Source organism: Chelonoidis abingdonii, chromosome 3, assembly GCF_003597395.2.
Source record: "Chelonoidis abingdonii isolate Lonesome George chromosome 3, CheloAbing_2.0, whole genome shotgun sequence".
NCBI lineage: Eukaryota > Metazoa > Chordata > Testudines > Testudinidae > Chelonoidis > Chelonoidis abingdonii.
In genome coordinates, this window is record NC_133771.1 from 94,846,530 (window position 1) to 94,861,532 (window position 15,003).

A 15,003-nucleotide genomic window follows, 5' to 3' on the forward strand; every position below is an offset into this window, starting at 1 on the left:
ACCGTAGCTTCGTAAAACATTTTGGGTTTAAGACATTTCAATACACAATTTTATTATTTTTGTATTGTAGTAGTACTCACAGGCACAAATTAAGATTGAGGCTCCACTGTGATACCACTGTACACATGCGCACACACAGTACCTGACCTGAAGAGCTTACCATAAAGTATTCTGTTACCATCCTTGAAGATAAAGACCAATTGCACAGATTGAGACATTTAATAATTATAAGACCAACAATGTAGCTGTTCTTCCAAATCCTCTCATTAATCTTATTATGCGAGTCAAGGCAAAAGGGTGGACAGATTTTGCACACGCATAGCTGATATAACATTTGTAATCAGCCTGGTAAGAACATAGTTCAGTATTTAGCAATAACCATTGCTGCTGGGAACCTGTTAGGTTCCAAAACTTATTTCTTTTAAAGGAAGGTAAACCCCATGATGATTGATCACTTAAAAGAAAATAGGGAGCATTTACTCTTACCCTCTGACATTGTTGAGTAAGGATGCATGTGCCCTAACTGGTAAGAATTTCTATTGTTTCAGGGCATTTGTGAGATTGTCTTCATTTTTAAACACAAGCACTTTTGATCAAATTTCCACCTAAGGCAGGAAGTGCATCGAATGAATAAACTGATCCAAATCTCAATATTTCCTCAGTGTACACACAACAACAACAACCCTTCAGATTTTCAAATGTACAACTGACAATTAGGTGCCCCATTTGAACTGAAAGACTGTAAGAGTTCAATGCCTAACTGCATTTTGTCCCTTTAAACAAACTAAATAACTGGATCTACCACCATCACAGCTACAATAAAGTGGCAGTAGAACTATTCCGCCTAGCTAATCATCCCAGATTGCATCATCCAGAGACTGGACCAAGCACTGAGTGCTCTGAAAAGCTCCTATCCTAACTTGCAGAAAAGATCAACTGTATTTAAGAGGAACTTACTGAGGCCATACATTTGAAGATGGACTGCATGGTATTAATCACCCTGCTGGCCTGACAGAATTTGGCCCCATCACATGCTAGTATCCATTACAAATAGTGGAACACCATATGTGAAACGAATTCATGGTAAAAGTCAAAGAAGAGAAATTATGTCCACTACTAACAGCTTCACAAAATCATCTTCAGAGAAGTAACTTTTCCTTTCTTCCTGAACAATGCAATAGACTGTCTGATCATCCAGATACGAACATGTGACACAGGTCACCCTTCCAACCTCACACTCTTAGGCAAAATCATTCAGAACCCAAACTCCAGCATCACGTAGCACTTGCCAACATCATGGATTCTTCGCAAGTGATTTTCAAGGCCAAGGCACAGTGCAGAGACATCCCTAGTGGCACTGAACAATATGGCAATGGATAGAGGCTCTCTCAGTGCTCATACTACCCAAGGCAAAGAGGGCACTTTTTTTTTTGAGAGACCCATTTTTAAAATATTGGCTGCACATTGCTTAATTATCATATCATATATATTGTCATTAAGGAAAGTACCAATTTCAGTTTTACACTCCCTCAGTTTAACCGTACACATCTCTCAAATATGTCCTTTAGGAAGTGCATTTTTAATGCTTGATCTTATTACAAAGCTGATTTTTTTCCTGACAAGTTCCAGCAAAATCAGTTGAGCTACTTGAACATAAAATTCCAAAAGCAAAACAAAGTTTTACCTCATACACTCCATTTGGAAGTTATACTTGGACAGCTCAATAAATGTGAGGTTTTTTTAATAAATTGCTTTTAGGATAATATTTTTCTAAATAAATTACTTCTAAGATCCAAAGAAAGTTTGAAGGAACTTCATTCAGTAATTTTACTATTTAGCAGTGTTACAAGAATCTTATTCTCAATTACATTAGGGCACCTTTACACCACACTGGCAGTGTAAAGGGATTTTGAAGTGAATGTAGATGTAATTTGCACAGCCAGCCAGATGTGAACCTCATTCTCTCTTATGGTAATGGGCCTTACCATAAGAGTTTAAGGTTGGAAAAGTGATGTACCTGCAGTGGAATTTGTGGGGCATGGGGTTTCCTTTCTTTTTAAAAGCCTCACTGATGTAGAGCTAAAGGCAATTTTAGGATTTTGGAGACCCCCCTGCAAGGAATGAGCTGGAAACCACAGGGAGCTCCATCACTACACACCAGGACAGCTTGTTGTGTTGCATCACAAGTGTGGTTTCCCCATTTATGCTAAAGTGACTCCCAGCTCCAGCCATCCTTTGTGATCATGTGTTCAGGGAAGCCATCTTATGTGGAGCAGGAAATGAAAGTGAGAGCTCTGGAAGATCAAGGCAAAGCAGAGGTATGAGAACTTGGCTGGCTTAGGGAGATCATTACTAAGGCTAAGATTTTGTCACAGATATTTTTAGTAAAAGTCACGGACGGGTCACGGGCAATAATGAAAAATTTACAGAAACCTGTGACCCATCCCTGACTTTTACTAAAAATATCCATTGCAAAATGGGGAGTCTGGGCAGCTGTGGGCGGGCTGGGAGCTCCAGGGGCCCCCACCACCACTGAGGGCTCAGAGCTTCACGGTCCCGCTCCACTGGTAGCTCTGAGCTGCAGGGGTTCCCTTGCCGCCCGGAGCTCTGGGGGGTCCCCCCTGCCACCTGCAGAAGCCAGGAGCTGTGGGGGTCTGCCTGGCGGGGACCCTGCAGCTCCCAGCTGGTGCTGGCTGAAGTCACAGAGGTCTTTGGAAGTCATGGATTCTGTGACCTCTGTGACTAAATCGCAGACTTAATCATTACTGCCGAAGGAGGGTGCAAAAACGTAAGAAATGATTGCAAGGTTTTTAGTCCAGGTCACTATCTGTGAGACACCAGGCCCCTGAGAAAACATGAACAAGCCCAAAGCACAGCTTGTTTTGTTCTTATTATTGAAGGATGTATTCAAGGTGATCCTGAGCATGAACATTCTTGTGGCTCCTCTGTAGACAGGCTTGCAAACATTTTGATTTTAAAGTCAGGAGTAATAGTATTTAATAACAAATCCTCTGTATATAGGTTGTACACACATGATGGACAGGGCTAAGGGACTAGGAAAAGATATTCTTTTGTTTTTCCCATTTAAAACACAATGCTGTTTCCGTGTCATAGAAACGGAAGAAGAGCAACACTGAGAAACACATTTCTATTAAATGCACTAGTTGAAATCCTTTGTCCTTTACTCCTGAGGTATATACAGATTCCTACATATATTGATTGTACAGCACTTTGTTCAAACTGGGTAATTTGCAAGGGTGGGAGAAGGACCTGAGGCTTTGTACTGTCCCTCAGGAAGAGTTCTTAACAACCCCTGGCATTTGATGCCATCTGGGGCGTACAAAGGGGCAAAAAACTTGCTCTTCAGATGTTTCTTTATGAACCAGAGTTGAGATAAGGCTTCAGCCGCACAAGGCAGTGCCTTATAGCAAGGAACTGACTCTCAACCTGCCACTCACCCAAAGCATGGAGAGGAAGAGAAAAGAGGAGGAATCTCTGTTAAGCAGAAAGAGAATGATCCTACTGTATGTTAACAGCCACACAGTGTGTACTCCTTCTGGAAGAATCAAAAAAAGCCAGAAAAAGAAAAAATATAGGCCTGAATAATTTTCTGCAGGGGGGAAAAGAAAACAACAAAAAAGCAACAACAGTAGGATGATCCTTTGGGGGAGTCTCCATGAGAATCCTGACAGAGATCCTACCACACCACCCCACTAGAGGGACTGGGTGAAGCAAGTTTGTCCCCACCACAGGAGAAATGGCTACAGGGCTGATGTATTCCCAGTGATCTATAGAGAGCCATCCCAGCGCTCACTTGTCCAGTTCCATGGCAATTTCTTCTAGATTAATACCATCAAGAATAGCTTATATCACTGCTCAAACATAAAACCCCTCTCTACTTAGATGGAGACTCCCAGATAAACTGTAATAAAAATTAAGAGCACACCCTGCTTGGCCAGCCTGGAACATCAGATACCTGCACTTGTAGATCCAATTCCAGCAGTAAGCACAGATCGTGGTGTAATCTTTACCGCATATTTGAGAAATTGAGATTTCCCTGTGCCAGGATCTCCAACCAACAGAAGATGTGATTCACCTTTGGAAAAAATAAGTACACAAAGCTTGAGATTGCCTGGGTGGCATACTGACTACTACATTTATAAAGACAGACAAGACAGAGAGTTTTTAACTAAAATAATAAATGTAATTCTTCATATAAAATTTACCTTTTAACATACGATACAAGAAATAATTCAGGTGTAATATTGTCATATCTAACATCACTCAGACATGATAAAACTGTATAATTCAAAAGTAGTACCTAATCATATTGCAGCATTCAAACTCAATTCTCATCATAAAAGATTTTTTAAAATAATCACATAGCCAGCCTTATAGGGTCATCTAGTTACTTGTTTTCATATTTTAACAGACTTGTTTTGCAGATGCCAGCTATGGTACATTTTTCACTCCCACCTTGAATAATGAAGGGAATCGGAACCACTGCTTAGTTATGATCCCAATATTTAACTACACCGCTACCTCGATATAACGCCACCCGATATAACACGAATTTGGATATAACGCAGTAAAGCAGTGCTCCGGGGGGGTGGGGCTGTGCATTCTGGTGGATCAAAGCAAGTTCAATATAACACAGTTTCACCTATAATGCGGTAAGATTTTTTTGGCTCCCAAGGACAGCGTTATATCAAGGTAGAGGTGTACTTTAATTAATGTACAAATAAGCAATATAGTCAGCCTTTTTTTCTTATTAGATAATAATTGAAAATATTTTGTTATAAGTCGAATAATCATGAAGTTTAATAATTTCCAAATACAAAGCAATTACAAAAGTAAATATTTTGATTATTAAGTACCTCATCAAAGAGTTCTAAAATGATTTAAATAACTTACATAAACAATATAAAACAAAATGACTTCACTTTAAGGATCTATATGACTTGATTTGGCTGCTATAGCATTTTTAAAAAACATATATTCCATACTTGTATATAGACACATTATTTTAGACTACATAGTCTATGACCTACATACCACCTGGCACATTTGCCATCTAACAACAACAGAAGGAGACTCACCAGGCAAATAGCTTAGAGTAACAGTTTTAAGAGAAACATGCTGACAATCACAGATGGAAAAATCTGGCATTAGAAAGTAGAGTGGGGGGAATCTTATTATTTTTTCCCTTCAACGCAGAATAGAGATTCACACTATGGAAATATTAATATTCCATTCTGACGCCAAATACCATTAGGGATGTGCTACTACAAAATCATTTTAAAATGTCATTTATAAAACTACTTTTAATCTGAGCCTCTGTTTTACCTAACACAATTGTTTTTAATACTTTATTCAATGGGTCATTGAAATCCGGTTTCTATCACGCAAGTTATTTTGGAAAAATGAAAAAAGTAAAACTAAAAATAGGAAACTCAAATGCTGATTAAACAATATTCTCACTCAGAATGATTATGTTTCTACAGCTTTATTTGCTCTAATATTCATTTTGAATGTTTGTATGCATGGAGGGAAGACATGTACTGTTAGAAACAAGAATACTAACCTCTCACTCGAGTTCCTGCAGCATCAGCCCTTTGTACACCCCCAGCAAGCACCATGGCTACAGCCAACTTCACGAGATACAATCCAAAAACCTGGGGACACAAGCTAGCCAAAATTTCATTCCTTCCTAGAAAAGAAGTGAAAGGCAGAACTCAGCACCATTTTAAAGTCAAATCTGATGTAAGTTAACACTCTCCCCTCAGGCAAACCCCCAAAGCAGCTGTTAGACCCAAACATCCTTCACTTTAAAGACTAAACGTCATCAGAACAGATCCTCAGTTGAAGTAAATCAATATAAGGGCCTTGCTATGCCAGTTTAAGGTGGAAGGCACGCAGATACTTGGGTGCTGGGCACCAGTACGAAGTCCTGAGACTGAATACTTCAGTTCACAGATGAAACCACAGAGGCCAAGTTCTTATAGCCCCTCTGTTTATCCTCTTGAATGCTAGTACATTGTGTGCAGATAGGAACCAGAGAGCCAGAAAAACAGCTGGTGTAATTTGGTACAACTCCACTGACTTAAAAAAACCCAGTGTTTAATGCCAAGATATATTGTACTGTACATGAGGCAGAAAATCGGCTCATCTTTCTTCTCTATTTTTATTTTCTGAATCTCCCTATCTCCTCACCCTTTTCTATGCAGTCTCTCCCTCACCGTCCATATACTCTCTCAAGAACTGAAATGTTCCAATCTGTTCATCTGATTTTTCTGGCAGTGAAGAGAGACGTAACAGAATTAATTCTGCCCTCTGAAGCACTGACACCAGCAGCACATCAGAGATCAGGATATTACACTTCCCTGTTAGCACACAGAGCTGAGCAACCGACCTTAAAGAAAAGGAAGTGCTGTGAATCCCTAAAACGGATGTTTTATACTTGGAAGTAAGTATGTGCAGACATGGTGTGTTAGATTAATGGATTTACCATTACAAAGGTAGCAGGTAAGCATATTAAGGCTAGGGTGAGGCCTACTTTGGGTAAGATGTGATGTGCTATACCTATGGGCTGTGCAGCATGGTTAAGATGCAGGGCATGATTCACCACTGCATTACTCCAGTTTTATGTCAGCATAACCCCAATGTAAATCCAAAGTAATACAATGGCAAACCAGGCTCTTTGTGTAAACGAAGAACATATCAAACATCTGGTAGCTGGTTAGAGTTTATACAATACAGATCATCAGTTAACCACAGCAGCTCAAATTTAAAACAAACACAAACAACCAAAAACCACTCCATAATACTAGGGAGAACAAAACATTTAATGAAAGAGTTCGCATTCCTGTGGGGTAATGTGTATGTGGCCATGAAGAAGACAGCACATGATTGCCTAATGTGTTTGCCACCTGGTGTGCTTATTTATTTGACTATGAAGTTTTCCCTCAAAGACTAGTTATATCTTGCTTCTCTTATGAAGATGCCAGTAGGACAGACCTTGTATGAAGAACTGTAGTTTAAGAATTAAAGCTGTTTTTAATATGTAAAAGTGTTATAGAAACAGATTGGGTTTAACATTACGCAGGTGTGTGACTTGTTATAAACACATAAATAAATCTAGATTCACAGAAGTATTAGGTACAGAGACACAGAGACATATTTGTAAGCTATTAGCAGAGTCAACAGAGCAATGCTGACTAAAACCAGATCTGACCCAAACCATCACTTCACAGTGCTGCGACTGACCTATTGTGTTTTTTTTCTTGTTGCACATAACAATATTGTGTTTTTTCTAATACTCTTATCATTTCTGACTCAGGCTCACTCCCTGTTAAGTGCTACATAACACATTGTGGAAACTACAGTGGCATAAGGCTCAAAATTAAAATAATGAAAGTACAGTTTTGGTGTGGATTCTAAGTGTGTCCTATTTTTTAAGTTAGTTTCAAGTAAGAATTTTATATTCCTTTGTTAGAAAGTGTGTGTAACAAGAAATTATTCCTTAAACTGCCATGGCAAGACAAACAAGCACACAAACACATGCTATACACAGTTTTAAAATGAAGTTCTTGAAGGTTTGTCATGTTTGCCTGAGACAAGCTCTGACAGCCCGAGACATGGCCTGAGCAGCAGGAGAGCTGAGTGCACAACATCCCTGAACTGAATGGGATCTGAAGGTGCACTACAACTGGGCCAATAGCTTCCAAAGAGGAGTGTGGGATGAGGGAATGAAGGAAAAACGTTGTCAATAATATAATTTTCAGTGTTGTTTCCAGCAAGAATCCAAGCATCGTTCCTGTTTTCACTTTCATCTACAAACCTGCTAAGGGATCACGCTTATGTTTTTCCCAGAAGTCTTCAAATTCCTTCTGAACCTCCTCATCAACTGTAACCCCTGTCAGTTGTTCATTGTTCACTTGAATGTAATTGGCTTTCAAAACAATCTCTAGGTCACAGCGCACATCCTGGTGAAAGGGTTTCCATCTCTGCATTACCACTCCATACACCGTGATGTCATCACCTATGAGTAAGGACAAAATTAGTCACCCTAACATCCTGCTCAATATATGCAGATACATAAATTAACAGCTAAATTAAACATAATAGGGCAGTTTAGGCCTTTGTAGAGCAGATCTTGCTGGAAAAAAGAATTTACTCTAATTACTGCATCTCTAAAATAGGCAACATCATGTACCCTTTTTTTATATCTATGAATAAAAGCTGGGAATAAAATTTTGTAATCATTTTTTTTTAAATTGTGAATCCAAAACAAACAAAAGAAATGAATACAACCTGTCTTAAGAGTTATAAAGAAAAACTATCAGGTTCAAAAACTTACTTTAAAAATTCCTTAACTATTTAACAAGCAACAGTGACATCTAAAAAGTATATTATTTACTTTTACTATTAATGCTCTTTATTTACTCGTTTCATCTCTATTGCTTCAGTCAATGAAAATAAGACTACTTAGTCTAAGGTTTGTTTATAGTCAATTTCACTTTCAGGTTTCATGCATTCATAAAAACCCTGCAATATTTTATAGAATCTTTTCACTGGGGCTTATTAAACCTAAAACTGAACCAAATTTCATTTGATAGTTTTACTAAATAATTTAATATCTATTTTTTTGTATTCTTGTCATGCCTTTTGATTTGCAGATACAATTAGTCAAAAACCTGTATTGTTGTAAATAGTAAAACTTCCACTTGCTCTTTTGTTTTGATACAGACATCTAAATCACAAGTGGAACTCTGTGCATTATGCTATTCGTTTCGTTCAGAGGTGCCATAACTCTATACAACCACTTTGCTGTTTCTGTAGGTTGAATGCATTGGACACATCAGGGGCTCCATGCATTCCCTCCATTCCCCCACATAAGCTCCAGGTGTGCCACCCTCCCACATCCCTATTTCAAGGACTTCCTCCAGCCCCCTACTCTATGCCAGCAGCAATGTGTGTGCATTCCTTCTCCCATACCATTGTCCTCCATGCCACATTGTGTGCCTCCCCTATTTTTGCCTCCCTCCATACCAGGGTCCGCCATTCTTCCCCCCGCCAGAGCTTCTGTGTGCCTCCCATTTCCTAACCACCACATGCCAAGAGACTCGTGTGTTCCCCATGTCCCCCTCCCCCCATACCATTGTTCCCTATATCCCAAGGAGTCTGTGTTTTGTCCTCATTCCATGGTCCCCCATTCTCCCACACCAGGGGCTCTGTGCACTCTCCCTTTTCCCACTTCATTCTAATTTGCTGCTATATTGGATCAGTCTCGGCCAATTACATAGAAGCTGCTATATTGGATTATACCATCTAGTCTTGTTTCTTTTCTACAACAGCAGCCAGTGCGGCTTTGGTAAAGCTTGACCTCTGTATCATTTGAGAGCGGGTGATCAGTAGTGAACACAATATTGCTGAGGAGGGGGTACTATCCATTTATATAATAGACTTATAACATTTTGAATATTATTTTCTATCCCATTCTTCATACATCCTAATGGGTTGTTTGCTTTTTTGAAGGTCACTGCACATTAAGCTGATGTTTCTACCTGCAATCCTTCTTTGACAGGAAGCTATGATACACGGTTTCCCAAACCACCAAAGGGACACTAAACTATTAGTACTGTCACCAGTCTCAAGGTCTTTGGGGCTGTACAAGTTTAGGAATGGAGATTCAGTATCCTGACATTCACAGGTCTCAAAATAACTTCTGGAGTCCGTAAAATATTGCATAGCAATGTTTTTCTGTCAAAATGTTATGATGTCACATAAGGGGATGGTGTTTTCTGCAACAGAATTAATTTACCATGTTAACACACTGACTTAGCACAATAACAAAGTGACACATGAGCGTTTCCCATCAGACAAGCCCTTAAAACTGACAGCATTATTGGAGATGCCTTCTTTCAAATGAAATATAAACTTGAAAACACCCAAGGTACAAAAATGTGTAACTGAAACTATATATAACTTTACACAGGAACACTCCATTGCCCTCACCTGACTTGCAACTGTCCGCTAAGTCATCTTCCAGGACAACCACCATAGAACGAGGGATGCTTCCAACAGATAGCCTTTGAACCTAGTAGACAGCAAGAAAAAGAGTAGGCATTCATTACAGGCAGGTGCCATCCAAAGAATCACATGCTGTTGCTCTGGTTTACATGCCAGTCTGGTTTGCAACAGAACCATTATTCTGCACACCAAAGAAATATCTTTCTTTCCCTGCAAAGGAGTATCTCTCCTTAGTTTCTCTCACAGAACTCATACAATGAGCATGCAGTTGCTCTCATTAAGTCTGGGGAATCTTGCCACTGACATCAAGGGAAACAGAACTGGACCTTAAAATTATCTCTAGGGGCCATATTCTGGGAGGTGCTGAGCAACTTCAATGCCTTGCTGGATAAAGCTATACAAAAATAAAATAACAGAAAAAAAACCTAGGAACTTTTTGTTGTTATTGAGAATTACTTCAGGAACGATTTCAATAAACAAAGTTTACTGTAGGCACTGATGCCTGCTTAAAAATTAAACACTTCCTCTTAACTGTACATACTGGAAGATGCCACTGCACTACATGTATTTAATCAAGATTTGACAGGGATAGAAAGAAGCTTACACTTAAATCCCTAAGACTAAATCAACAGCAGAGGAAAAAAAAAACTCAACACAACCAGGAGAATAGGTATTGACAAGTACATCAGTAATTGTTTTATTTCTTTTCCTCCAAGGCAAAGGCTATGCAATCTTGTCCAGGCGATTTCCATCTAAAGCATTTAGTGCAGATATTTGTGACATAGTAAAAGAAAAAAATAAAGTTCTAATAAAACTAAAAATCTGGACTAAGCATAAAAGAGAATATGCAACATAGGGAACATGCTATCAGAAATATTTTAACTTTTTCAGTCATTGGTTATACTTAATTTGTTAAAATATTTTTCATTTCTCACTCCACACAGTTCTGTTTTTGTATATATGATGTATACATACACACATCTCAGAGCCCTCTTAAATTGGACATCATATCATCCCAATTAAGAGAATAGGCCGCTTAAAAGAAGTCTGAAAATGTTACTGTACTCAACAAAAATACAACAACGGAAATATTAACTGCAATTTCTCTTTTTTTTCAAATTTTGCAAAATTTAGAATTTTTCACCTATTTTTCACTTGGTTAAGCACCTGTTAACCACTTGGCACTGAGCAAGTATGTGCCCATTATACTGAGTTTTTGTTATAACTTCCCCAGTTAAGCAACAATCACAGGCAGTCCCTCAGGGGTGACTACATACAAATGACTGCATGTTGCCTTGGGCAGAAAAATGTTCAGTGACCATTTGTGTAGGTGACTGCAGACTGGCAGGGGTAGATATTTGCAGATTTGCTCTTGGGGCAGCAGCACCCATAGAGATGGCATTTTCCATAACTAGGCTAAATTGGTTCCACGGGAGCCATCTCAAGTATCATGATCACATATAAAACAGATGTACAGTTGGTTTAGAGTTTATCCGCACAGGAAAATTAATCCACTATAGGGTAAAGTAGGAATTTAAAGTATATTAACTATTTCAGATTAACTCCATGTGAATTAAACTAATTTGGAATAAGGTACTCTTGTTCAGAATAAGAGGGTACACACATCAAATTAATTAAGAAGAGTTAATTGGGATTAACTATTCTGAAATAACTCCTTGTGTAGCAAAGCCCTTAGACAGATAACATATACCTACTACTGTATTACACAGCAACGTATTATGGAAGGCGAAAGGCATGATGGGGCACTACAGAAGTCATGGCTATCCACTGCAGCTAAAGAAGCCTCCAGTTGTAACAGTCTTTGTGCCACTGGGCCAAGCTTCAGCAGACAAGAGAATGGGATTGTCCCAGTGCAATGACTCTCCCTTTTTAATCAACTTCACGCACACGTCATTCATGCAGCTCTCTCTTCAAAAGTGAAGATGATTACTGGGTAGTTGTAGCTACAAGCCTGCATGCAGGTGGCCTGGGACATTGGTCCCCCATCCCTGACCCAATGGCAGCAGGGGAGTTTGGTAACAGCCCAGGTGACAGAGCAGCCCTTTTTAGGATTGCACTGCTCTCCCTTTGTAAGAGAAGGGGCTAGAAAAGGTGCCTCAAATGTGCCCTGCCCAAATTAAATCAGGACAGTTTACCACAGCTGGCAGATTTTCCCCAACGAAGTTGAAAACCAAAGACAACTAAAAAAGCACTAAAGATTGCTGCTTGGAACATCAGGACTATGACAGACAAAGACGATACCTCTCAGTTTGAAAGACGAACAGCGCTCCTTTCCAAAGAGCTAGCCTGGTATGACATTGACATTGCAGCACTCAGTGAAATTAGATTGGCAGACGAAGACATTACTACAGAACTGGCTGGGGGTTACACCTTCTTTTGGAAGGGAAAAGAACCACACAAAGATAGAATCCATGGAGTGGGAATTGCCAGTAAGACCAAACTATTGAAATGTCTTGAAGACTTTTCAATAGGCACTAATGGAAGACTCATGAAACTTTGGTTACCACTAAATAAGTCACGATTTGCTACCATCATCAGTGCGTATGTGCCCACTTTATTAAGCCCTGATGATGCTAAGGAATGGTTCTACTCTGATCTTGACTCTCTCATCAGATCAACATCACAAAGTGACAAGCTAATCATCCTAGGAGATTTCAATGCAAGAGTAGGTAATGATAACAACTACTGGCAAGGTGTCACTGGGAAAAATGGCATTGGAAAAATGAACTAAAATGGTCTCCTATTCCTAAGCAAGGGTGCAAAACATAGTCTGACAATTACAAATACCATCTTCAGACAGGCAGACAAATATAAAACTACATGGATGCACCCCAGATCCAAACAATGGCATCTAATAGAGCCCATCATTGTCCAACAATGTGACATAAGGGATGTCAGGATCACCAGAGCCATGCGTGGAGCAGAATGTTGGATGGATCATAGAATGATTAGGTCAATACTGAATCTAACATTGTACCCTCATGCCTGAAACACCCAATACCAATCAAGATGTGCCCTGATATTGTTAAACTAAATTATGCATCCTACTGAAACACACTACACAGTGCACTAGAGACCAAGTTTGGTGATAAACCTGTCTCATAGGAGGAATTTAGAGAGACAGTACAAAAACCTGTACGGTACAAACTGACGTTCTTGGATGGAAGAAAAGGGCTTACCATGACTGCTTTGATGAAAATGATGAGGAAATCACAGTACTCTTGAAAGAAAAAAATTAGGCTTTCCAAATCTGCCAAAATGATATTCAGTTCTCCTCAAAGAGAAACAGATTTAAACACCTGCAAAGCAAGGCACAAAGACAACTACACTTGATACAAGATAAATGGTGGGAGAAGCTAGCAGAAGACATTCAAATATATGCAGAAACAAATGAAACAAAGAAGTTCTTTGATTCCTTGAAGCCAGCCCACAGACGTTCAAAGGTGGGCACAGGTTCACTCATGATGGCTGCTGGAAGGACAGTCATCAAAGACAAACATGGCATGGAAGAGAGATGGGCTGAACATTTCATCCAGTTACTGAACAGATAATCCTCAACTCAAACAAGTGCTATTAATCTGATACTTCAAAAGCCTATTCAGCACCCACCACCCTCACTTGAAGAAATAGAAAAGGCAATCAGTTTGATGAGCTCAGGAAAGTCCTTGGGCAGAGATGGAATACCAGCAGAAATATATAAATATATAAATCTGCAGGTCCAAAAGTGATAACAACACTCCAGAAGATCCTTACTGATATCTGGGACAGTAAAGAAATGCCACAAGACTTCAAAGATGCCACAATTATTCCTTTATTTAAAAAAAAAGGCAGCAAAGTGGTCTGTGATAACTACCGTCCCCAGAGTGACCAGGGGAGTGAAGCAGACAGGGGGTCACAGATAGGGGAGTTTGCCAGAGGGAGGCCTATGATGGTTAGGAAGACCCGCAACACCTGTGCCAGCATTGCTTCTGTCTCCTCCACCTGCGTCTGTAGCCAGACAGAGCGCCTGAGCATGGATGCTTCTACCCAGATCCTGGTGTGGTTTTGCAGGGACTGTAACTTGCAATTTCCACTTACTGATATCCAGGCTGGGGGGACCATCCAATGTGAAAGGTGCCTGGTGGTGGAATCTCTCAGGCAGCAGGTGGGAGAGCAGGTGGGAGGAGGTGGCTAAGTTGAGGAGCATCTGAATCCACGAGCAATTCCTGGACAGTGTCCAGGTGGAGACAGCTGAGGTAGCTGTCCCAGTACACAGGACTGCTGACACACTATTGGTGGAGGAGGAGATGGCTCAGAGTGGACACTGGCAGCTGGTTACTTCGGGCAGCAGGCAGTGCTCCACCCCTGCTCCAAACCCTCCCGCTGTGGTAACAGGAAACTGTTATGCTCTTCTTGATACAGGAGAGAAGGAATCACTCCCTACAGCAGAGAAGGAGAAGCCTCATACCCCTAAGGCTGAGAGGTCTGCTGCCACCACTGCGAACAGGAAACGTAGGGTAGTGGTGGTCGGAGACTCTCTGCTGAGGGGGACAGAGGTGCCCATCTGTCTCTCTGACATTTCATCAAAGGAGGTATGCTGCCTGCCGGGGGCCCATATCCCAGATGTTACGGAGGCATTGTCGAGGATTATCCAGCCCTCTGACTACTACCCCATGCTACTCATCCATGTAGGCACAAATGATACTGCGAGGTGTGACAATGAGCAGATCAAGAGTGACTACAGTGCTCTGGGAGTACAGGTGATGGAGTCTGGAGTGCAGGTGGTATTCTCAACGATCCTTCCTGTCAAAGGTAGGGGCCTGGGCAGAGACAGGTGCACTGTGGAGGTGAATGTCTGGCTGCGAAGATGGTGTCGCCAGGAAGGCTTTGGCTTCCTCAACCATGGGATGCTATTCCAGGAAGGACTGTTAGGCAGAGATGGCATTCACCTTTCGAGGAGGGGAAAGACCT

General features: G+C 40.4%; 1 protein-coding gene across 4 annotated transcripts in view; it reads right to left on the reverse strand.

The window, feature by feature from the left end:
* Positions 1–15,003, reverse strand: part of MCM9 (minichromosome maintenance 9 homologous recombination repair factor) — a 73,189-nt gene that overhangs the window by 42,497 nt on the left and 15,689 nt on the right. For all 4 annotated transcript variants that reach the window (XM_032780539.2, XM_075063903.1, XM_075063905.1 and 1 more), the window contains exons 4-7: positions 10,018–10,099; positions 7,841–8,041; positions 5,585–5,710; positions 3,977–4,096 (exon numbers count right to left, since the gene is read on the reverse strand). In XM_032780539.2, coding sequence (XP_032636430.1) covers positions 3,977–4,096; positions 5,585–5,710; positions 7,841–8,041; positions 10,018–10,099 — 529 coding nt within the window. The remainder of the gene's footprint in view (positions 1–3,976; positions 4,097–5,584; positions 5,711–7,840; positions 8,042–10,017; positions 10,100–15,003) is intronic.